The sequence below is a fragment of the Rhinatrema bivittatum genome, chromosome 5 (genome assembly GCF_901001135.1).
Source record: "Rhinatrema bivittatum chromosome 5, aRhiBiv1.1, whole genome shotgun sequence".
NCBI lineage: Eukaryota > Metazoa > Chordata > Amphibia > Gymnophiona > Rhinatrematidae > Rhinatrema > Rhinatrema bivittatum.
In genome coordinates, this window is record NC_042619.1 from 361,270,632 (window position 1) to 361,296,814 (window position 26,183).

A 26,183-nucleotide genomic window follows, 5' to 3' on the forward strand; every position below is an offset into this window, starting at 1 on the left:
TTATTCAGACCATCAGGTGTCAAAGTCTTAAAATCAAAAATATATCTTTGTTCAAGTTGTAGCAACAATAAATCAAAATCACCTCCTCTTTGGTTGGGTAATGGGGAGAAAAAAAAAAGCTATGCACTCCCCTAATTTGCTCCATAAGACGCCCAGACGCAGACGCAGAGCCGGTTTAGCACAATTTTTTTTTTTTTTTAATTTTCCCCCTCTGAATCCTAGGTGCGTCTTATGGTCAGGTGCGTCTTATGGAGCGAAAAATACAGGTAATTACCATTTTCATTGTCCAACCTGAGATTTGCTTGTGTAAGTTTATCTTGAGAATTGTAGTTAAAATATTATAAATAAAAAGTAAAAAATTCCATTTTCCGCTCTTGATTTATTTTCATTCAAAAGGAGATAAGTGTTGAAGGATATTTTTTAAAAATGTTTTTTTAGAGCATTTGCTACTTAGAAGGTAAACTAGGGTGCTGTTATGCTATGCAGTGCTGTGTAGATACTTATTAGAGCCCTAGTTAGTCTTTTTACTGAGGCTTATAAAGCATGAATGTAGCACATATAGTTGAAGAATGCTGCTTACCTTGTGTCTTAAGTCGCAGCACTATGCATTATGGTGTAGAAGAATAAAAAACAAGTCTGCTATCCAATATCCTTCTGATTATTGTGTTGGGCATATAGATGTGCAGCAGTGGCGAGTGCATAATTTTATCCAGTGAGCTGGAGAGAACTTTTTCTCACCATGCAGCAGGGGGAGGGGATCCCTTATGGTGGGCTGTCTTTCAGTTGCCCCCACTGAAGGAGCTGTTTCACCATTACCTCCAATAGGCTCTCTTGATCTGCTATCTCTCCCAGCCCCCTCAACCTTCATGGCAGACAGTCTCACCTCATGCTCCTTTCTCTCCTCCGCCCCCTGTTGAGCTATTTCAGCTCTTTCTCCCTACTGGTGGGCTCTTTCACCTTATCCCATCTCTTACTGATATTCCCAAGCAGCTCTCTCTCAGCTAACATGGTATATGGCTGCTGCTTCTTCAGTGGCTGGCAGGATGAGTTCCATTGGCTGCCTTGGACTCTCACCTTCCATCTTCAGTGGTTGGCAGAATGGGCTCCCAATTAGGAAAGAGCTTCACTGGCTGGCCTTTCAAATATCATATCAAGTGTAAATTCTTAATTCTCATTTTATAAGTATTAAGTTTCTCAGGTCCTTTTTATTTATGCTGTTTGCTAATCCTGTATAGACCCACTCAAAGCTTGGGTTCTGTAGATGAAGCCCTTTAAAAAATAAAAATCCTGCCTTATCTGAGCTGAAACATACTAGAACACATGAAAAGACTCTTTCAGTAATAGGTCCAAGTTTATGGAACATAATCCCTAAAATAGATGGGTTTATCAATAAATTTGTTGTCTTTTAAGACGAATAAAAATCTGAGTTGGGTTTTTTTTTCAGCAGACTTTTAGTTAGTACATACATGTTTTTCTTTGAGCTGTAGATTATATTGAATACTCTATGAGTTCAATTTTCAAAGGGTTAGGAGTGTAATTTTGAAAGTTAGGTTCCTAAATCGGCCTTTTGAAAATTTACTAGGATTTAGTGCATAAAAGTAGACTCCTAACTTATGAACCTCTTACTTAGGTTCCTGAATTTAGGAGCTCAGCTTTTTTTAATATTGGGCTCTGTGATTTTATCTGTCATACGTTTTATATGCACCTGGTTTTATAGATTTAGAATGATTATTTTAAGGTTTACCTTAAGGTCTTAATTTTAAATATTTTTTTATAGACTGATGTTTTTATTATTTTAGATTACTGTATTTTAATTCCGTGTTTCTCATCCGATGTGCCAGCGAAAAGTTCCATTACCCGACCCTCAAGTCATGCCCAGCATCAGGATTCAGCCCTCAGCATGTCACAACAACAAGAGACACCAGCAATGGCTGTTACATATACAGAAGCTCCTTTCTGAGAACACCTGTAGTCAAGCTTGCTTTGCTTTTCTAGCTTCTGCATGAACTCCAGAGTATGGTAATTAATGGGCAACTTGCAGGACACGGATAGCTGAGCCCGTTTTGTGCAGTTAGTATAGCTGTGTTTAAAAAAGGATTGGATAAGTTCTTGGAGGAGAAGTCCATTACCTGCTATTAAGTTCACTTAGAGAATAGCCACTGCCATTAGCAATGGTAATATGGAATAGACTTAGTTTTTGGGTATTTGCCAGGTTCTTATGGCCTGGATTGGCCACTGTTGGAAACAGGATGCTGGGCTTGATGGACCCTTGGTCTGACCCAGTATGGCATTTTCTTATGTTCTTTCTCTTACCCCCTTCTGAGGCTCCTCCTTTGAGTCCTTCCACCCTCTGTCCTATCACCGGGCTGAGTGAGATGGGGCGAGCATGCACTGAGCACTAGACTCATTCCAGTGTTAGGAACAGCAGCAGAGAAAGAGCTCTGGTAGTCATGTGCGATGGCTATGGTAACTTAGCAAGCTGTCTGCACCACACAGACTTCTTCCTTCTCCTACACTTGTATATAGAGGAAGCTGATCTATCGGCAAGGCTTCATGTGTCTCTGTTCCCTCTCTCCTTTTGTTTTAAAATTTGGCAGAAAGACCAATGTGGCTTTCATTGCTTCCTTGTCTCTTATTTTGGCTCTGATAGTTCTCTCCATGTCCATACTGCCTGCTCTATGGAGGTTGGCATGTCACACAATATTTTTATTAATGTAGGAGTGCGCTTGAAAAGCTTGGAAAACACTGTTTTAAGAAACTTGATCTTATTTATATTCTGAATTATTAATAATATTAAATTGTAGGAATTCAGGGGAAGTGACGTTAGTGATCAGGATGGCAACATAAGTGAGCTCCCCATGATTTCTTTTAAAACACCATGTTTATGATTAGAATCCTCCCAGATTTATTAAGCGAAAGTGCAGCGGAAGAGTGACTGTTTCTCCTATGTCTACTTTGTGCAAATTCATTCACTTGAAGTAGTTTTCGTACTCAAAAGAAGGAAAATCACTGACTTCTGGGGGGGGAGCATGATGGACCGTGGCACAGAAGAAAATGCTGAGGGACTGATGGCTCCAAATAAAGACGCAGCAGCTGAGGGCAATGGAGAAAATGCATTGAAGTTGAAAATGCGTGTTTGGTTTAGAGAACTCAAGACAGATATTCCTGGAGTGAATTATCTCTGAGATGAGCTGTTGGAAATAGGCTGGAGACTGGACGAGGCTGAATCCAGGCTGGCAGAGCAAATGGAGTCAGTAAAACAGCTGCAGTCAGCAGTTAGTGAGCTGAAAAGAGCAAATATGGATCTTTCTACAAAAATCAAGAGCCTTGAAAATACAGTAGAATAAGATGAGGATAAAGAGGTGTGCCAGAACTGGAAGATGTGCGATGGTGGTAAAGCAAATTGGCAAAGCCATCCTATTGGCCAGTGAGTATCCTAATAAACATAAGAACAAGCCATACTGGGTCAGACCAAGGGTCCATCAAGCCCAGCATCCTGTTTCCAACAGTGGCCAATCCAGGCCATAAGAACCTGGCAAGTACCCAAAAACTAAGATATGGCCAGTGAGTATCCTAATAAAGATATGAAAATATTGGTGGACCAGCTTCACAGGGCTCTGCGGGCCCCTAGTCCTAATATATTAAAGGGCATTGTGGCCTTTTTCTATGACTATCCAAGAAAAGAGGCTATTATGCAGAGAGCTCGCTCCTTGGATTCTTTGGACTAGGAGGGCCACAAAAATGGCGATTTCAATATCATCTCGCCTCTCACCTTGCAAAAGCGGAGCAATTTCTGCAAGATTATATCTATTCTGCACAAAGAAAATATCCATTGTAGATGGCTCTTTCCTTTTGCATTATCATTTCCTATCAAGACTGCTGAGGAGGCTTATACTACCATAACGGCTACAAATTTGGTAACTCATGTTCTTGCTTCATCGCCAGCTAAGAGTGCTCCAGTGAATTGGCAACCTACATAAAGGGGGAAAGTGGCTAAGGAGATAATCAAGCAGTTCTGTTGTTTCTAAAGGCACTGTAACCTGGATTGATTGACCTCTGCGATAGAGTTTAACATTTGAACCCTATTCAGGGTTTTCCCGATAATATAAATGGGATGTGACTTACGCTAGTTGACTTTTGATTGTGGGGACCTCCTGGTCACTAGCATTGTTCCTCATACTGGTTTTTCTCACAGGACAAGCAGGATGGTAGTCCTCACAAATGGGTGACATCGAGGATGGAGCCCTGTACGGAAAACTTTTCTGTCAAAGTTTCAACAAGCTTTGACTGACACTGGCACACTGGGTGCACTGAGCATGCCCAGCCTGCAATTATCCCTGTGAGCCACAGGTGTCTCCCTCAGTCTTCTTTTTTCCGCTCTGCAGTCAGCATAGCGGTTGGAGCTCTGTGAGGATTTTTTTAACTAATTACCTCATGGAAACACTTAACTTTTCACTTCAAAAAACACTTTTCCCTGCACAGGTCTCCCTCCGCGTACGTTTTTACGACGCTCGGTGAGTACTAATTCTTATTTTTCGGTCGGTTCCTGTCACTATCTTAAGGCTGTTAACTGACTGAAGCCTTCCCTTCCCCCATTTTTCAGTTAGCTTTAAACAGCTTGCGAGTATCTCTGTGACACTCTGCTTGCTTATGCTAGTGGGGTAGGGATTTTTTCCTTAACTTTAGGACCTCTGTAGCTTCAAGTCCTTCGTTCTCTGGTACCCTCACGCAGTCGATACCCTATCGCTACACCGGGACCCTCCTAAACCGCCCTGGGCTTTTATATGTCATCAGCGCCCCTCCCCCCACGGTGCCCTGATGCCTTTATCCATGTTTTTTGCTTTTCAGTGCTACCAGGCTTTTTCCTCCTACGCACTGTTTTTTTCCTTGGGCTTCCTCGGTGCCGTCCCTACCCGGATGCATGCCATTGACGCACACGCTGTTAGTCACTGCCATGCATACTCGGGTCGCCGCCACCGCTGCCCTAGACACTTTTTAACGATCCCAGGGTCACTTCATCGATGCCACCCCCCCTTTTGGGGATGCCATCAATGCCCCATCCTCCCCACCGATGTCCAGCCCTTTTCCATCGGTGGGCATCGGTGCCACATCGATTCGTCGGTGGGCATCGATGCCGGATGGTCCCCATCGGTGGACATCGGTGCCGGATGGTCCCCATCGATGGACATCGGTGCCGGATGGCTTGTCCGTCGATGGCATTGGTGCCGGATGGCCGTCCGTCGATGGCATCGGTGCCAGGTCCTTTTGCATCGATGGACACCGATGCCCAGGTGTTTCATCCATGGGCATCTATGTTAGAATGCATCCATCGAGGGCAGTCGATGCCAGGCTGCTCCCATCGGTGAAATTCGATGCCCAGGTGGGTCCCATCGGTGGGTATCCATGCCGGCTCGATTCCGTGGATGGGCGTTGATGCCAATGCCAGCCTTATGGCTGGCATCGATGCCCATGCCGATTCCAGGACTGGCGTTGATGCCGGGATGGAATTCATCGACTGGGAGATCCATGCCATCGATTCCATACGTGTCCATATCGATGCCACCGACACACGTGTCTGGGGCACCGATGCCATGTACACTTGGAAATCTGAGTCTGTCCAAATCGATACCGTCAACGTCTGTGGCCCTATAGTTGATGCCCGTGGCCATGCCACAAACGGCATAAATGCCCGCCTCCATGCATCGATGCCCTCGACACCTCCGTTTTCCTTCAGTGTCCTTGACGCCCTATTGATTCGACTTCGACTCAGTCGATGCCGGTATCTTTTTCAATAACGGCAATGTTTTTCGATTATTCGATTCCACATCGTTTCAAAGATACCTATGCCACTGCTGTCAGTGCCCGTCACTGTCATCATTCTCCTGGCCAGTCATCGACGATTTTTCATACCCATTTTGATGATATCCTCGAAGCCCCTTAGGTTGCCTTCAGTATCGTCAATACCGACATAGCACCGCCACATAATACCCTCGCCTCCTCACATTGTCTTAAGCCCCGTATTAGCTTAAGACACTCCATTGTGTCAGGAGCAGAGCAGGCGTGCTGACAGTTCGTCATCGATCGCCTTCCAGGACGACGAGGGCTTCCATCTCGGCGCTGGGGAAAGACCGGGCCGAGCACCGTGGCACTCATCATCGCCGACATCGTGATCGTCCGCCGCTGACGCCATCCAGCACATCGGTGCCATCCTTCTCCAGGCTGGACAACGCTCGGGCAGAGCGACATCACCACTGCCATCAGCACTGTTCCTACAGTTTTGGCAGTCCTTGGTGATCCAGAACTTCCGGATCCAGGTCCGACAGCTTCTGCATTGGCGTCACGACACATCGAGCCGCTGTAACGAGGGAAGGGAACATGAGTTCCGTTAGGGCTCCTCTGTTCCTGGCGTGCCCCACCGTAAAGTGGTGTGGGACTATGGCCATCTGTTACACTTAGCAGTCTAAACGCCACTCACGCCTGGCCTGTCTCCTCTGTACCTGTGCCACCATACCGGGTTTCAGAGCGAGATGGACGTTTACGTCCCCGGCCTTACCCTCGAGGACTCCGGAGACCGTCGGAGTCAACAATCTTCACCGGCTCGTCTTGCGGCGATCCACGTCGGATGGTAAGTACCCGCTTCGGCGGCATTCCCATAGAGTTGTGTTCTCCCATTCGGACCGTGGTTCGAAAAGTTCTGGGTCATGTGCCTTTTAGAACTGTATTAGTGTCACATATCGCTATGTTAGCTATGTTAGCCACAATATCAGGAGAACCCCTCTATCTTCTTGGGATTGCAGCAGGGCTTCTTCTCTTGTCAGTAACAAGTCCCTGTGCCGACCAATGCTCTGACTCTTGGTTCCCTCCCAACCAAGGTCCAGCTGCATTGGCTGATCTGCTAAACATGAGATTCAGCAACCATTGCCCCATGTACAAGTCCACCTTGAGGCCTGGCCACAGGTCTCAGTGTCTCCTTGTACAGCATACAGAAATGCGGGTACCACTTACCGCTCACACACCTGCAGGAGCCTACATGATATCCTCCATTGGGACACCTCCTGGTCTCCCATCTGGTCAGATATCAGAGCGGCCACCCCACCTTGTACCAAAGTCCCGGTACACTCCCCCAGGCGCTACGAAGTGCAGAGGGGAGAAGGGAGGGGGGTTGGGGAGTTTTAATTGCACTATTCTTTCTTTTAACAGAAAATAGTTACTCTCCGCACATCCTGGACCTAAGAAAATCCAACTTTCTTTAGACGTCACAGGTACAATGGTATCTTTGGTTACCATCACTCCATACTGCAGTAAGTACATTATTTTAATGTTTCTATGTGCTTTATGGTGAGTCAACATTACAACCCCAAGCTCTGCCGCTGGCACCAGCTTCGGTAAGTGAACTGTCTCTTGCATCACTGTTGGTGAATGCTGTTTTCTCTGCGGAGTGTAACATCATTCACTTTCCTTGCATAGACTACTGCTAACCACTTTCAGTACATGCAAGGAGCTCTCACTTTTTTCAGGACTCACTATACATTTACTAACTGGGATTACTGTCACTGCCATAAATCCCTTCTGTAACCCTTCTGGACACCACAGTCTTAAGACCCTCTTGTCCAGCATGCGCACAGACATTCTGATACATTGTTATATGTCCCTGCGCATATTTTCCATAACCTCAGCCTTTCAACTTTTCATGGTTGGGCTATGGGGTTTCTTCCCACTATGCATTTTTCTCATAATTCAAAACTGCTATGGGTTATATTCAGTGACATTCTATACTCAATGGACCTAAGTGGTTTCATTGCTTTCGTCCCTGATTCTTATCCCAGTTCGAACTAGGACCTAGTCTCCTTCGACTCATGCTCGCAATTCCTTAGGGTTATAAAGTTTCTCCTGAAAGCTGTCAACCCATTATGCATCTCTTGCACTCCAGCATAGTTTCTCATAAACTTCCTGGACGTTGCACCCATGAGTTATGCCCTTATGCCTTCCAATACTGCTTTTGCAACAATTCTTTGTGCATACAGACAGACAGCATAGGGACAATGTGCTTTCCAACTCATAAGCACGCATTACCTCTTAGCTGCTCTGCTAGACAGCTGCGCAGCTCTACCCTTGGCCCTTGTTCACTTCATGCGTCCTTGGGCCACATATCTAAGAGATTTAATGAACGCTCTATCTGACCTTCTCCACGTAGGTTCTATCCTCTAGAATGGTCTCAATTACATGTGTACAGGGCAAATCTTTTAACGCTGAGTTTAACTAAACTTTCCTCGGCGTCTGCAGCATTCCATACGATGCACAGGTTCTGCTCCCTGCACATGTTTCCTATGCGTTCCCTTAGATGCCTTTTCTTCCATCAAAGGCCTCTTCAATATATCTCTTCTGCTGCCTCTCGTAGCCAGCATTCTTCTAATGTTGAACTGGGATGGGGTTCAGTATTCTTTTCCCCACTCCCTGACTGAGATCAGTATGCTTCCCATACTTCTCAATCCATCATATCAGTAACCTTTTATTCCCTCACCAGTCAGTCCCAAATCATAGACTTACTGATGTTCTTAGGTTCTGGTAGCGTCACAAAACCTTCTAAACATAAATCTTGCCGTTTAATATGGCAGGCTTTACCTCCTGACGCTAAAAAAAAAAAAAAAAGAGGTATTACCCCTTTTACTTTTCCACCATTTTTTCTTACTCCCTCGGATTCTGTTCTCCAGACATCCTCCACATAGATACACCTTTCTCTTAGGAGGTGTATCGTTTTGGGAGTTGGGTTCCCGTTTTCGGTAATCCTCTCTGAGTCGGCTTACCATGGATTATCCACTGATCAAGCCGCCTCTATTTCTCTAATCACGGAATGAACATATATATTCTCCTTATAAGTCTCATACATTCTACGTTTGAGCCTTTCCATTCCTCTCTTCCACAGTTTGGCAAGGGAACTTCTTTCCCTCTTAATGTCATTCCTGCCAGCAGGGTCCGTGAGTTATGCACTCTTTCCATACTCACCTGACTCCGTTCCTCTGCCACTGAGTAGTTCTACGCATTCAACTTTCTATCCTTTTCAGGTAGATGTTGTATCTCCTTTCCTCAGGAAATACTCTATTAATTTTTCCTAACCTCTCTCTCTCGCCCTAGGGAGAGACTGGGTTTTCCACATTCCTGGACAGTAATGCTGCGCTTACATTCTAGCTACATTGCACTGCATTCCATGTGAATTCCACTTGACTCTTTCCTTCATGCAAGGGTCAAGCTGCTACTTCCAGTGGCCACACAGACCTAATCCTTCTGATTAAGTGGTCTATATTTCCTTTCCTACCAACAAGCAGACATTTCACTACAACACTGTGGGTATCCACATACTGTTGTGTCCGTCTTAGCCTTAACAGCTTCCCTTTGGTTACTGCTGCTTGTACTTTTTTATCAGGTTGCAGCCTGGAGTCCTCTCCATACCTTCGCAGCCTATTATTGCTTACATTTGACTAGCCGGCATGCTCCATGTTTGGCCAGTCCGCCTACTCTTACTTTTTTCAATTCACTACCCAACATCCTTCCACGAACCCATTATGGTGTTGCGGATGCCCTCCGTTCCCATTTCCACCTCAGTCGTTACGCCTTTGCGCATCTGCGGTGTATCTGGTGCATTCCCGGGCATCCTCAGCTCGGTACTCACCCATTTGTGAGGACTACCATCCTGCTTGTCCTGTGAGAAAGCAAATGTTGCTTACCTGATGTAACAGGTGTTCTCACAGGACAGCAGGATGTTAGTCCTCACGAAACCCGCCCGCCACCCCGCGGAGTTGGGTCTGTATACTTTTATTTTAGTTTCGCTTGCGCTTTTTAGCTATAAGACGAGACTGAGGGAGACACCTGTGGCTCACAGGGATAATTGCAGGCTGGGCATGCTCAGTGCACCCAGTGTGCCAGTGTCAGTCAAAGCTTGTTGAAACTTTGACAGAAAAGTTTTCCGTACAGGGCTCCATCCTCGATGTCACCCATTTGTGAGGACTAACATCCTGCTGTCCTGTGAGAACACCTGTTACATCAGGTAAGCAACATTTGCTTTCTCGAGATTTATGTATTTATTTATTTAGACATTTTATATACCATCGTTCCATATATAGATCACAGCGGATTACAAATTGGCATTCATAATTATAACTCAACAGACAAACAATGATTGGTTACATAAAGCAAAAGGTACAGAAAATTAAAATGAAGAGAAAGTTTTTGCATCTTATTCTGTGGGTTGTTTTTAGAATCTTACATTCTCTCATCTGTTCTTCCCTTGGAGAGATACAGGTCTATGTGGGTGGGATTTTTGGGGTGGGAAAGGGGGTTGGTAGGGGAGATGGGGTAGTGGGGTTACTATGGAGCATATTATGGGATTGTTATAGGCTGGGGCTGTTGTAATGGGAAATGATGAGGGAATCTTTGACTTGGTTGATATCTCTATTAAGGAGAGTATTGACTTCTTGATCTTCATGTGGAAATTTTGGCTGTTTTACTGTGAGAAATTCTGATATGTTTTTCTTTGATTATATGATGGCTAAACCTCTTAGGATTTTTCTCTTACATTAAAGGCATGCATATATCATTAAAAAGGCAGTTTTTATGTAAAGAGATGGCCAAATTAGAGGCTTCAATTGTATTTTTGCATTAAACCAATCTTTAGTTAAAGGATGAGTGGTTGTTGAAGATAAAATATTTTCCTCAGATGTTTTTTGCCTCAACTTCTATTTGCAATAAATTGTGGTGGGGTGGGTATAATGTTTTCTAAAGACCTGTTTGTTCATGTTTAACATGTTATATGGGATAAAGAGGGCAGGTTGTTCATAGTTAACTTACAATTGTATATACAACTTTTTACTTTGTATAATATTTGTGCTCCCAATACCGACCAATTTTTTTTCTTTTTTTTTTTTATTCCGAGTCAAGTGTTGAGCTTATATCTGAGGGTGGTTCTTATAGTAGTCAAGGACTTTAATATTACTAGGAACCCTGCGGGAGATAACACATCTGCGACTGGGTTGGGGAAGCATTCACCTGATTATAAAATATGACTTGATTGATATGTAGAGATTACTGAACCCATTTAAAAGGGATTACTTTTTTTTTCTTCAGTGCATTTTTCTTACTCTGATAGATTTTTTCCTTATTGACAAAGGTTTAGTCTCTCAGGTGGTAGGGGCTGATATTGGTTCCATTCCTTGGTCCGATCATGCCCCAGGTTGATTTGATTTAACTCCTTCCCAGGAAAATGTGTGTGGTTGTTTTGGCAATTGAATGAGTTTGTTGAATGTTTCTAGCTTTTGGCAACAATTGCAGGAAGATATGCTTCCCTGTTTTAGGCCAAGATCTCTCCACAGACCCTTTGGAATTATTTTAAAACACTCATCAGGAGTAAAATAATTTTGCAAGCTATTCAGTAGAAGAAAGAACAAATTCAGTCTCAGAGTGTATTGCAGGCTTGTGTTAAGTCTCTGGAGCAGTCACATTGAAAAACATTGAATCCAGTGATTTTGAGACAGAAATTTATATAAGTATCTGTATTGGGACCCTTACTTTTCAATATATTTATAAATGATCTGGAAAGGTAATCAAATTTGGCAGATGATACAAAATTGTTCAGAGTAGTTAAATCACAAGCAGATTGTGATAAATTGCAGGAAGACCTTGTGAGGCTGGAAAATTGGGCATCAAAATGGCAGATGAAATTTAATGTGGACAAGTGCAAGGTGATGCATATAGGGAAAAATAACCCATGCTATAGTTACACAATATTAGGTTCCATATTAGGTGCTACTACCCAAGAAAGAGATCTAGGCGTCATAGTGGATAACACATTGAAATCGTCTGTTCAATGTGCTGCAGCAGTCAAAAAAGCAAACAGAATGTTGGGAATTATTGAAAGGGAATAGTGAATAAAACGGAAAATATCGTAATGCCTCTGTATCGCTCCATGGTGAGGCCGCACCTTGAATACTGTGTACAATTCTGGTCGCCGCATCTCATAAAAGATATAATTGCAATGGAGAAGGTACAGAGAAGGGCGACCAAAATGATAAAGGGAATGGAACAGCTCCCCTATGAGGAAAGACTAAAGAGGTTAGCTTGGAGAAGAGACGGCTGAGGGGGGATATGATAGAGGTGTTTAAAATCATGAGAGGTCTAGAACGGGTAGATGTGAATCGGTTATTTACTCTTTCAGATAATAGAAAGACTAGGGGGCACTCCATGAATTTAGCATGTGGCATATTTAAAACTAATCAGAGAAAGTTCTTTTTCACTCAACGCACAATTAAACTCTGGAATTTGTTGCCAGAAGATGTGGTTAGTGCAGTTAGTATAGCTGTGTTTAAAAAAGGATTGGATAAGTTCTTGGAGGAGAAGTCCATTACCTGCTATTAATTAAGTTGACTTAGATAATAACCACCGCTATTACTAGCAACGGTAACATGGAATAGACTTAGTTTTTGGGTACTTGCCAGTTTCTTACGGCCTGGATTGGCCACTGTTGGAAACAGGATACTGGGCTTGATGGACCCTTGGTCTGACCCAGTATGGCATGTTCTTAAGATCTTGAGACTGAGGAAATTTGTAGGCTTAATCAAGTCTGCCAACAGTATTTTCAATTTGGAAATCAGGCAAGCAGTGTGCTGTGGCAGTCAAAAAAGCAAACAGGAATTATTAGAAAGGGAATGGTCAATAAAACGGAAAATGTCATAATGCCTCTATATTGCTCCATGGTGAGACCACACCTTGAATACTGTTTACAGTTCTGGTTGCTGCATCTCAAAAAAGGAAGGTCCAGAGACTGGTGACCAAAATGATAAAGGGAATGGAACAGCTCCCCTATGAGGAAACACTAAGGAGGTTAGGACTGTACAGCTTGGAGAAGAGATGGCGGAGGGGGGGGAATATGATAGAGGTCTTTAAAATCATGAGAGGTCTAGAACAGGTAAATGTGAATCGGTTATTTACTCTTCCTGATAATCGAAGGATTAGAGAGCACTCCATTTAAAACTAATTGGAGAAAGTTCTTTTTCACTCAATGCACAATTAAACTCTGGAATTTGTTGCCAAGGGATGTGGTTAGTGCACTTAGGGGCAGATTTTCAAAGGGTTACGCGCATAACTCCGAAAACCTGCTCCTGCGCGCGCCGAGCCTATTTTGCATAGGCTCGGCGACATGAGCAAGCCCTGGGACACGCGTATGACCCAGGGCTTTGAAAAAGGGGCGAGAAGGGGCCGGGGGCAGGGCACCGGTCTGGGGGTGGGACAGAGTCCTCCAGCACAGCGGCCGTGCTGGGGGATGGTGCACCGGCAGCTGGCCGGCACGCACAAGTTACACCTGCCAGAGGCAGGCATAACTCCTGAAATAAAGGTAGGGAGGGGGATTTAGGTAGGGCTGGGGGGTGGGTTAGATAGGGGAAGGGAGAGGAAGGTGGGGGGGGAGCGGAAGGAAAGTTCCCTCCAAGGCTGCTCCAGAGCGGCCTCGGAGAGAACGGGGATATCCATCAGGGCTCCCCTAGGGCTCAGCGCACGCAAGGTGCACAAGTGTGCACCCGCTTGCGCGCGCCGACCCTGGATTTTATAACATGCGCATGGCTGCGCGTGCATGTTATAAAATCGAGCTTAAGTTTGTGCACGCCGGGTAGCGCACACAAATGTAGGCCGCGCACAGGTTATAAAATCTGCCCCTTAGTGTAGCTGGGTTTAAAAAAGATTTGGATAAGTTCTTGGAGGAGAAACCCATTACCTGCTATTAATCAAGTTGACTTAGAAAATAGCCACTGCTATTACTAGTATCAGTAGCATGGGATAGACTTAGTTTTTCTGTACATGCCAAGTATTTATAGCCTGGATTGGCCACTGTTGGAAACAGGATGCTGGGCTTGATGGACCCTTTGTCTGACCCAGTACGGCATGTTCTTATGTTTAAGTTGAAGAAAAAGGTACCAGATATCTCAGGTAGTGAAAATAAAGGATAAGTGGTTGGTGGGGGGGGGGGGGGGGGGTTATATTATGGAAGAGTTCAGCTATTAGTGAAAGGTTTGCCCAAGTCTATAGGGATTTTTATACTGGGCACTTGGCTATTGATGAAGAAGATATACATTTTTATTTTGATCAGATATAAGAACATAAGTAAATGCCATACTGGGTCAGACCAAGGGTCCATCAAGCCCAGCATCCTGTTTCCAACAGTGGCCAATCCATGCCATAAGAACCTGGCAAGTACCCAAAAACTAAGTCTATTCCATGTTACCATTGCTAATGTCAGTGGCTATTCTCTAAGGGGCAGATTTTCAGAGCCCTGCTCGCCTAAATCCGCCCAAAACCGGGCGGATTTAGGCGAGCAGGGCCCTGCGCACCGGTGAGCCTATTTTACATAGGCCTACCGGCGCGCGCAGAGCCCCGGGACTCGCGTAAGTCCCGGGGTTCTCCGAGGGGGGCGTGTCGGGGGCGGGCCCGGTCATCGCGGTGTTTCGGGGGCGTGTCGGCAGCGTTTTGGGGGCGGGTACGGGGGCGTGGCTATGGCCCGGGGCGGTCCGGGGGCGTGGCCGCGCCCTCCGTACCCGCCCCCAGGTCGCGGCCCGGCGCACAGGAGGCCCGCTCGCACGCGGGGATTTACTTCTTCCTCCGGGAGGCGTAAATCCCCGGAGAAAGGTAAGGGGGGGGTGTAGACAGGGCCGGGCGGGTGGGTTAGGTAGAGGAAGGGAGGGGAAGGTGAGGGGAGGGCGTTAGAGGATTCCCTCCAAGGCCGCTCCGATTTCGGAGCGGCCTTGGAGGGAACGGGGGTAGGCTGCGCGGCTCGGCGCGCGCCGGCTATACAAAATCGATAGCCTTGCGCGCGCCGATCCAGGTTTTTAGCAGATATGCGCGGCTCCGCACGTATCTACTAAAATCCAGCGTACTTTTGTTTGCGCCTGGAGCGCAAACAAAAGTAGGCCTATTCGCGGAGTATGAAAATCCGCCCCTAAGTGAACTTAATAGCAGGTAATGGACTTCTCCTCCAAGAACTTATCCAATCCTTTTTTAAACACAGCTATACTAACTGCACTGACCACATCCTCTGGTAACAAATTCCAGAGTTTAATTGTGCATTGAGTAACAGTGATTGAATAAAAAAATCTCAGAGTTTGAGTAACTACAGGCAATTTTGAAATTCAAATCTTGAAAGGCCCCATAATTAGATGGGTATATTAGTAAATATTATAAGAAATATAGTGAATCCTTAATGGGCCCGTTACTACAAATGTTTAATGTGTCTCTATATAATGGTGGATTACCACTATCTATGCAGATGAGCGGGGATTAGAGGAAAGATATCACTTTATGTAGTTCCTATTGGTCAATCTCACTGTTTAATTTGGATATTAAAATTAAACATTCAGTAGCAAACAAAATCTGCCCCACGTCTTCCAAAGTTATCAATCCAGTCCGCTCTAACAAAAAACCCTGGTTTTCAACAGAATTAAGAAAACTCAGACAAGACTTGCAACACAAAGAACAACACTGGCGGAAGGATCCCTCCCCTACCTCACATGCTTCTTACAAAACCACAATGAACTATTATAGGACCGCCATTCTTCGCACTAAACGGGATTTCTACGCCAAAAAAATACACGGCTTCCTATACGACCCAAAAACTCTTTTCTCATATGTTGCAGCTCTTACCACCCCCTGTTCCCCCCACCATCCCGGAAGAAGAAGCCCAAAACAAATCTACAGAGTTGGCAATCTTCTTTGACAACAAAATTAAGAATTTACTTGCTCCTCTGGCATCATCCAACTCTTCTTCAAATACCCTGCCTCCACCTAGCCAAAATTACTCCCCAACTATCCACATACAGAAACTAGAATCCTTCAAACCCACATCATCCTTGGAAATTGAATCGATAATCAAGAATATGAAGCCTTCATCACACCCATTGGACCAAATATCTACCAAACTCCTTCTCACCATTCCCAATACCATTGCTAAACCTCTGGCTGACATCATTAATTGCTCCCTCATTCAAGGTTCTGTCCCTGACTCATTAAAAATTGCTTCTCTGAAACCTCTACTGAAAAAACCCAACCTGGACCCATCCAACCCTGGAAATTTCCGCCCCATTGCAAACTTAACTTTCATAGCCAAGCTAATGGAAAAGCTAGTTAACATCCGACTCACAGACTACCTTGACTCTCACAATATTCTCTACCCTTCTCAATTTGGATTCAGGAAACGCCTAAACACAGAATCTCTCCTTCTTTCATTAACAGACAACATCCTGATGGGCCTTGACAAAGGCCAATCCTACCTTCTAGCTCTCCTCGACATTTCAGCCGCGTTCGACACTGTAAATCATTCAATCCTCATCAACCATCTAAAGGAAATAGGCATTTCTGGCTCTGCGCTTCTCTGGTTCAAATCCTTTCTTTACAACAGGTACTACAAAGTCAAAATAAATGACAAAGAATCCCACCCAGTTCCTTCTAAACAAGGAGTTCAACAAGGTTCATCACTCTCTCCTACCCTGTTTAATATGTATCTACTTCCTTTATGCCAATTACTCAATAACCTGAACCTCACCCACTATATATATGCTGATGACGTGCAGATACTAATCCCCATCTCGGACCCCATCTCCACTACACTAAACTTTTGGAACAATTGCCTGCACTCCATCAACCTCCTTCTCTCGAGTCTCAACCTGGTTCTCAATACGTCCAAAACAGAACTCCTTGTCATCTCCCCTAGCGACAATAACCCCATCGCCAACAACGCAACCATACCACTAGCAAGCCAGGTGAGAGACCTTGGGGCCACCCTCGACTCCAGATTGAACTTCAAAAAGTTCATTAATACCACAACTAAAGAATGTTTCTTTAAGCTACAGGTCCTAAAACAGCTAAGACCACTCCTACACTTCCATGATTTCCGATCAGTTCTTCAAGCCATACTGTTTTCAAAGATTGACTACTGCAACGCACTACTATTCGGTCTCCCCGCCTCTTCTACTAAACCTCTACAGATGATGCAAAACGCAGCGGCCAGGATTCTTACAAACTCACGTCGTAAGGACCACATCACACCAGTCCTAAAAATCCTACACTGGCTACCCATCCACTATAGAATACTCTTCAAGACTCTTACTATCATTCACAAATCGGTCTACCAGCAATCCTCACTCCAACTCTCCATCCCTCTCGAACTTCATGCTTCCACAAGGCCGATCAGATCCGCATACAAAGGTTCTCTCCAGGCTCCCCCAAACAAATCCTCGGTCCACAACTCCATTCATAAACGAGCACTTTTGACAGCGGGTCCGCTCCATTGGAATTCTCTTCCCCCAGATATACGCCAGGAACAATGCCATCTATCCTTCAGAAAGAAACTGAAAACCTGGCTGTTTGCCCAAGCTTACCATTGAAGGAGCATCTATCAACCAATATTGACTCTCTCACCTTCCTACCCATTCCCTATCTCCTCCCTTCCCCCTCGCTCCAGTTCCTGCCCTGACACCTCCCCCCCCCCCATTTACCTCCCCTGTCCCTCCTCCTCAGGAATGTTATGCTAATAACTGCCTATGATAAATCACCAGCCGAATTCAGCAACCTTATGTTAACCTTTATATGTCTCGCTACTTAATTGTTTTTCGCTGACTATTTTCAGTACTCTCCAGTTGTATTCATTTGAAATCTTTCCTTTCTTCCAAAGCCCATGTTTATGCTCCCTGTTTAATGTAACTTTATCTTCTATATAGTTGTTAATTGGTTTCCCCTAGTTCCATTGTAAACCGGTACGATAAGACTTGGTCTTGAGCATCGGTATATTAAAAGAATTTAAATAAATAAATAAAATATTAAGATTTTAGCAAAAATCTTAGCCTTAAGTTTGGGAGGGATAGCTCCAGGTTTAGTGCATGCAGATCAATCAGGATTTATTACTGGGCAGCAAACTGTGAATAATATTCCCCAGGTTTTAAATTTAATTTGGCATGTTAGGGGTAGGGGAGGGAATCTTCTTTGGTATTGACAATCAATACTAAAAAAGCTTTCAGTAGGGTACACTGACCCATTTATGTTTAAAGTAATGAGTAAATTTGGGTTGGGTGATCATTTTAGTATTTGGGTAAGGAAATTGTACATAGCTTCCCATTCTTTTCCTATTGGGAAGGTACTATAGTAGGAAGGTGTGCCTTCTGTCGTGTCCCCCCCCCCCCCCCTGTCTTTTATTTGTACTATGCTTACAATAGATTCCTTTGTAGAGAGGATTTGGAGAATTTCAGATATTTGTGGTATAAAGGTAGGGTCTCATGAGTTTAAAATTTCTTTATTTGCAGATGATTTGCTTTTTACTATGAGGGAGCCTTTATATTCTTTGCTGTCTTTGGGTGGAGGAAGTAGGGTTGTTTGGGAGGGTTTCTGAATTTACAATGAGTGAATAAATCTGAGATTTTAAATATTGATATTTCCTCATCGTTGATAGCTCACTTAAAGGAAAGGTTCTCTTTTTAGTGGGCCAAAGGACATACAGCTGTAATGAGCTCGGTACCGGTGGCCCCTTAGTGCTGTAGTGTGGTTGATGGCGACTAGTGGGCCAGCCCGCTAGGCCCACACCGACAGCTGGCAGATCTTCCCTATGGTGGGACAGGCTATAGCTTTGCCTATACCAGCCACCTCCCCCGCAGGCTGAGCCCTTGTGTTCTGGTGGCAAGCAGGACTTAGATGGGTCCCTAGGGTTGTCAGGCACACGCAAATCCAGATTCAGACCGAGGTCAGGGCTGGCAGCAGGTAGGAGTAACCAGAGACAGGCCATAGTTCAGGGCGGGCAGCAGACAAGGCGTAGACAGGTCCAAGGCAGAAGATCAGGTCCAGGCAGCAAGCAAGCAAGGTCAAGGTCCAAAGTGGAGATCAGAAACCAGGAAGTCAAGCCAAGGAGGACAAGATGAAGAACAAGGACCAAATTAAAACAAGGTGGTCAGAAACACTGGAACAGGCACAGGAACACTGGAACAATGCAACATGCACTGAGACTCAAGGCACATCAGAAGACCTGTTGCTGAGATGTCTGAAGCATCTTTGAACAGGTCTTTCGAAGGAGGAAGCCAGTGATGTCAGCTTGGGGCACCTTGCTGTGGGCCCTTTTTGATCCTGGATTTTGGGCATGCGCACACCTAGGAAGAGCCGAGGGTGACGCAGCATGACAACATTCCTGCCACGAGAGCCCGTCAGTGGCATTCTGTGCCATGCTCAGCCATGTTGGGAGCTGGCAGCATTGGGGGTGAATGAGGCGGCTCACAGAGGCATCCCACAAGTCGCTAATCATAACAGTACCTTCCCTCCAAAGCCTCCTTCCCAGTCTTCTGGGCTTGGGTTTCCTGGGGAACTCACGTACTAGTTGAGGGGCTTGGAGGTTTCCTGCTGGTTCCCAGGAATTTTCTTTGGACCCATAGCTTTTCCAGGCAGTGAGATACTAGAGGATGTTCCTGACCTTTCTAGAGTCCAGGATTTCTTTAACTTCGTACTCGGTGTCATCTTCGACTTCCTTGTCTGTGGATATAAGAGGAGTCTTGAGGGCCAGTACAATATTGCTCGTTTCAACAATGAAATGTGGAACACATCATGTACGTGGAGGATCAGAGATAGAATTAATTTGTAGGCCACCGTTCCCACTTATTGGTCAACAAGGAACAACCCTACAAGCCTGAGACAAACTTCATAGACGAGGCTTTGAAGCATAAATTCTTGGTACTGAGCCAAACCAACTGCCTTTTATCAGTTTGTTTCTTGCTGCTTGTTCCAGAAGCTGTTGGGTTCTCTGCCAGAGTTATTGCAATTTGTGACCCATTACATTGGCTGTGGAACAATTCTCCGAAATCAGGACTGGCTGTGGTGTATGGGGATAGTGGCCAAACCTCACATAGAAAAGTGAGGAACCAGTCGAGCTCCCCATATGGTTATTGAGACAGAACTCTGCCCAGGGTAGAAGAGCTGCCAGTTGTCCTGTTGCTGGCTCATGTAAGATCTGAGGAAAGCTTTGAGGGTCTGATTCACCTGCTCGGTTTCCTGTTATTTTGAGGGTAGTATGCCGACATGAACTCAAGAGTGATGCCAAATATATTGCATAAGCTCTGCTAGAATTGTTGTGAATTGTACATCGTGGTCGAAGAAGATGTGGGTGGGCAAACCATGTTTAACGCCTGTAGGAATGGTGGACCTTAGTACTGTGGTGTGGTTGGTGCATCCTCCAACCGGCAGCTGGCGGAGGAGCTATGTAGTGGGACCAGCTGGAGCTTTGCCTTTACCAGCTGCCTTCCCTGTAGGTTGAGCCTTTGAGTTCTGGCAGCCGGCAGGTCTTAGGTGGGTCCCTAGGGCAGATCTGAGACGAGAGTCCAAGGCCAGGTGACAGCTGGGGCAGGCAGCAAACAACAGAGTCAAATAATGATCCAGAGGTTGTGGCAGGCAACAGACAGAGCAAAGTTGAGTCCAAAGCAGAGGGTCAGGTCCAGGCAGTGATCACAAAAAGTCAGGGTCCAAGCCAGGGTCAGAATCCAAGAAGTCAAGCCAAAGGGAACAGGATAAAACAAGGAATAAGACAGAGCAAGGAAGTGGACAAGGCAGAGCATGAACAAGGAGACAACACAGGAAACAACATGCACTGGGATACGAGGCACACCAGGAGACTTGTTGCTGAGGTAAAGAAGCTTGAGTGAAGAGCCCTTAAGTAGTGGGAGCCTGTGATGTCATCAAGAAGCGCTGTGCCCAAGTTCTCTCTGCAGGCCCTTTAAGTCCTAGGATGTCTAGTGCATGTGTGTCTAGGGGAGCCGGAAGGGGTTTGGCACAGTGGCGTTTTCCGCTGCTCATGGCAGCGGTTAGTGAAAGACAGTGTCCAGGCCGCAGAGCAGAGCCAGTGGTGTTGGGGGTGAGTGAGGTGGCTCACGGAAAGCCAGTGATGTCATCTAGGGGTGCCTGGCCTAACTCCCACTGCGAGCCCTTTAAGACACTGGATGTAGAGCATGCGCATGCCTAGGGAGAGCTGAGGATGAAGCAGCATGGTGCTGTTTCAATTGCGATGTCCCGTCATTGGCCAGGATCAGGGGTGAGGGAAGTGACTCGTGGGGCCATTACGCAAGCTGCCAACCATAACAATAGCTTTACATTGGAAAACATCTATGCCCCCAGGGATGGTTTCTCTTCAGCATCAGATATGCAAAGTTTCATTTAACAGCGATTAAAAATGATGCTATTACTAAACTTTAAGTGATTTGGTGGCCATTCAAGCTATGGGGTGCTATGGGCTCTTAATTATTTGTAAGGGATAAAAGTAGACATTTGTATTTTCTGTTCTTTTCCTTGTTCATGTAGGGTGAATTTGCTGGGAAGGAAGGTTTGGCAAGGAGTGGTGGTAATTAATGGAAAATGATGTACAGATTTGGTTTGTTTGAACTTTAATTGTGCAATGCTACTTGTATAGAAGAGTTGTCTGTATCACTAATATTGGTTTAATGCATAGTTCAATTTTAAAAAGTAAATTGTATGGCTTGTTCTCTCAGTTTAACCTTTGTTACAGTGCCTTGAGTATGTTTTTCATAGAAAGACAAATGAGAAATAAAGTGATTGATTGATTAATGTTTGAGACATAGAGTGGATAGTGGTAGCAACAGGTTTGAGTTGTTGCAGTATTTCAAACTACTCACCCTTCACTCCCTTGAAAGCTAAGGCAAAGGGGAAAGGAGATAAAGAGAAAACAAAGGGTGGATAAGAGAAGCAGAAACCTGGGGTAGCCAGGTTAGTACCCACAGTTTACAACTCCCTAGAAACCAATTGGGTCTGTGCTGGCAGGTTGGTGGTGTCCAGGTACCATTCAAGAAGGTCACGGGGACCGAAGAAGCTGGATGTTTCAGCGAATAGACGTTGGATGTTAAATTAAATCTGAGATCTTATATGTTATCTACTCAGGGTGGTAGAGAGCCAATGAAGAAGAAAACCAAAACTCACTTTGATAAAGAGTGATCCCTACAAGCAGTCAACCTTCTGCAGTTGGGATATATCCTTAGCAGTGTGAACAGGAATAACTGGTCTTTATCTGCCATCACCTACCATGTTACTATGTAACAAGCAAGAATAAAATGTAAAATACTGGTATTTTAATAGGTTTGTATTGAATTGATCATATGTAATTAATTACATAAATAGTAAAGCAAGTACTATAATATTCTCAAAGTTGGCTGGATTAAATGTTAGCGTTTTCTAAAATGTAGACCATGGAAAAAGCTTTGTATGATATTTTACCATTCTTCCAGAGCTTACATTGTTACAGTGAGGTGATAGCAAATTCTGCCAGATTTTGGAGACATCCACCATACTGGCAGCTAAACCAGGTATTGACGAGTTCATGATTAGGACAACAAATTGTATAGCATCCAAGTTATGTCATCATTTTTCTTGCTGTGTGCCAGAGACACCCACTTTCTATCTATCATCTCCTCATTTCAACATTAACCTATTTCTGCCCAAAAAAATTTACATTAGTAAAATGTTTCCATCACTATTTTTCTACAAGGTGTCCATGCTATAAAATAAAAACAAAAACACTGGCCTGTCATATTTTTTCTTGGTTCCATTCCCAGTTTCTAAGAAAAACCACCCTATGACACCTCCCACCTCTCCTGCCCTGTACTGATGCACCCAGAAACTTATGCACTGCCATGCTTTTGCAAGATACTATGAAGCAACTACGTGGCTAACATGTTTGATTACTAAGAAATTATGTACAATAATTATCTTTGTTTTGTTGCAGTTTTGAAACGTGATGAACTTTAGCACCAAGCTGCCTGAGGCCAGTTGTGATGGCGCACTTCAATTTCGAGCTCTACCCACAGACCTCTTTACAGAAGGAGATCAAGGCTGAAAATATTGCAAGGGCATTGTTTTATTTCTTGACTATAGAATATTTAAGAGGCAAAGTTTAGGAATAGTGGACACTGTATCCAGTGTAAGGATGCACATCATAAATATATATTGTTCTTCTTTTTTATTATTTACTGACACTGGGTAGATTTGTGCTTTATTTTGTTAAACAGAACTAAACCTCAGAAGATTATTAGGTGTTTTTGTTATTGATTGCTGGTTATTGGAACAAGGACTATAGTATCCTTGATCAGCAGAAATTAATCAACTGAGCAAATTTACTGCTAAAACAATCTATGACAGTCAACTTTGATGCTGCTAATAAAGACTGGTATATATAAAAGAAAATCAAATTTTTTATAACTTATTTATTATAACACTTAACCAATAACATAAAGGATGAAATGCAAACCACATTAGATAGCCACATATAATAAGACAAAAAAAGCCAAAAGAATCCATAGAAAACAATTAAAAATAATGAAGAAATAGATAAAGGTAAGTAAGAGGATTGCATCAAACAAACCTTGTAATGCAAAAAGAATCTTCTGAAGGAGTCAACTTTGGCAAATAGCATTGTAACAACCAAAATCATCGGAAACAAAAATAGAGTAAATGTCATATCTTGAATTTGTATTTATTTCTTCCAGGAAGTTATTGTGTTGCCATTTAAATTTTAGATAAATTATTTGTACTGTTAAAAATGAATCTACCAGCATGGTTGGATAATGGTATTTTTATAAGAATAACAAATGTTTAATAATGCAAGCTTTTGGGATTTCTCTGGTAATGTTTCTGGGAAGTGATTGCATAAAATGGGGTTCTCACAGGTCCCAGTTCGTCCCATGGTGAAGAATGAACATGGGAAGAGACAGTGGATAGAGAAGAGATATCTGGGTTATTGTCCTGGTTTCTGGTGAGACAACTTGCCATTAAGGCAAAAGTATTGAATTAGGGCAGGATACATTTTATTCAGTGGAGGTTCCTTTGGAGAATGAATCACTGTCCTTTCCTATCCTTCCTCCAGAAATGTATAAAATTTGTAACCTCCATGATGGCATTTTCCATAATAGTAGCAATAGACTAAGAATTTGGATTGCAATAGTTAAGACTCAGAAAAGCATGGGTTTATTGGAGTACTATCCAGGGCTGCTATTTTCTGGATCACAGTTTACAATGATCAAATTAACTAAAGTAAGAATAATAGTTTCCAATCTGATTAAGAACTTATTTTTATACCAGTTGTTTTCTATTGGAATCCAAAAAATAAAAAAAAACACCTTTGGAAAAGATTGGAGATTGTGGTCATCTGCATCCAAAAATCATCCCAGCTCTGGTAGAACTTATTTGCATATCTTGCCATTTTCCCTTTCTTCCTAATACTGCATAGCACAACAGTGCATGTATGCTTAACCAGTCTTAAGGTGCCACTGAGCTGAATATAATAAAATGGAGTACAAGAAATACCAGATTCAAATCTCTCTGGCCGTGCTCGATAGCAGTTAAAGTAAGTGAAGATAAAGGATATTTTTTGTTGTCCATTTTTTTAAATCCTCAAAATAGGAGCATAGCAAAATCTCATTCAAGGAAAGGGAGCTAGTTATTGATTGTACCAGTTAGGTTTGATAAAACATCTGCAATCTATGCTTTTAGTAATAAAGGAAAAAGTCTTGTCTGTCAAGTTTTTATTCCTTAAAACCTAAAGGGTGAGTTTTCAAAACATTTACAAGCATAAAATTAGCATATTTATTTTTTATTGTGAACTTCTTTATACCAACATTCATGTAAAAATACATATCACATCGGTTTACAGCAAAACAACTTAATTGGAAAAACATTACATAGAACAGGGGTTACATAGAAACATAGAAAAATAGAAATGACGGCAGAAGAAGATCAAACGGCCCATCCAGTCTGCCCAGCAAGCTTCGCAATTTTTTTTTCTCTCATATACTTATCTGTTATTCTTGGCTCTTAGTAACCCTTTGGTTCAATTTCCCTTCCACCCCCACCATTAATGCAAAGAGGAGTGTTGGCGCTGCATCTAAGTGAAATATCTAGCTTAATTAGTTAAGGGTAGTAACCGCCACAATAAGCAAGCTACACCCATGCTTGTTTACCCAGACTATGTGATTCAGTCCTTGTTGGTTGTTGTCTGTATATAGATCCACTTTTCTTCATTCCCCCTGCCGTTGAAGCAGAGAGCTATGCTGGATATGCACGAAGTATCAGACTTTCTCCCCTGCCGTTGAAGCAGAGAGCTATGCTGGATATGCACGAGTATCACACTTTCTCCCCTGCCGTTGAAGCAGAGAGCTATGCTGGTTATGCATTGAAAGTGAAGTATCAGGCTTATTTGGTTTGGGGTAGTAACCGCTGTAACAAGCAAGCTACTCCCCGCTTTTTGTGAATGCAAATCTTTTTCCACATTTCCTCTTGCCGTTGAAGCTTAGAGCAATGTTGGAGTCGCATTAACCGTGTGTATGTTTATTGAATAAGGGTATTATCTCCAGGTAGTAGCCGTCATTCCCGCAAGTCACCCACTCTTCATTCATGTCCTCTAGACTTTATGGATCCATAGTGTTTATCCCACGCCCCTTACATCGAACTGGGACCCAGGATGTTAAATACAAACTGCTAATATATAATATAAATAACGTACAAGAGTGAAACGGAACCGAAATGACCACCACCTTCTCTGAGGTATTCAGAGTTACTTCTGTGGTAGAAGGAGGGTAAGGATCTGGTATGCGAGGGGGTAGCAATTGCTTATGGTAGATTAGCAAGAGGATTACCTCAGGTGGGGAAGCTAATAGTAGGTTAACAAGAGAATTACAACAGGAGCCTAAGAGATTGCTGGTTCTCTAATAAGTTGAAAAGCTTTCGCTAGGGATGGGAGGTTGGGGCCACGAGAAGAGGAAGTTTGGGTTGAAGATTACACCAATCGGTGATAAAATATTTGATAAATGTGAGCTAGTGAGTGGCAGAGCCTGCCAGCAGGAGAGAGGCCCTATCAAGGGTCAATAAAAGCGTCCTGTCCTGTCATGGGTGTGAGAACGATCATCCTTTAGGGAAATGCTTGTCTGAAGAGCCACGTTTTAAGCTTTTTTTTGAAGGTCAACGGGCAAGGTTCCTGACGGAGATCAGGGGGGAGAGCATTCCATTGTGGGGGACCCACTGTTGATAGGGCACGTTTCCTTAGAGAGGTCTTGGCAGGGGGGGATACAGAGTGCCTTTGTAAGCTGTTCTTATTGGTCTAGAGGACGTGTGGAGTCGAAGAGGGATGT

At 43.9% G+C, this 26,183-nt stretch overlaps 1 protein-coding gene across 3 annotated transcripts in view; it reads left to right on the forward strand.

Moving 5' to 3' along the window:
* Positions 1–23,234, forward strand: part of UGGT2 (UDP-glucose glycoprotein glucosyltransferase 2) — a 1,031,439-nt gene extending 1,008,205 nt beyond the window's left edge. For all 3 annotated transcript variants that reach the window (XM_029604715.1, XM_029604718.1, XM_029604716.1), the window contains one exon: positions 22,787–23,234. In XM_029604715.1, coding sequence (XP_029460575.1) covers positions 22,787–22,809 — 23 coding nt within the window. In that variant the 3' untranslated portion in view covers positions 22,810–23,234. The remainder of the gene's footprint in view (positions 1–22,786) is intronic.
* Positions 23,235–26,183: the final 2,949 nt, after the last annotated feature.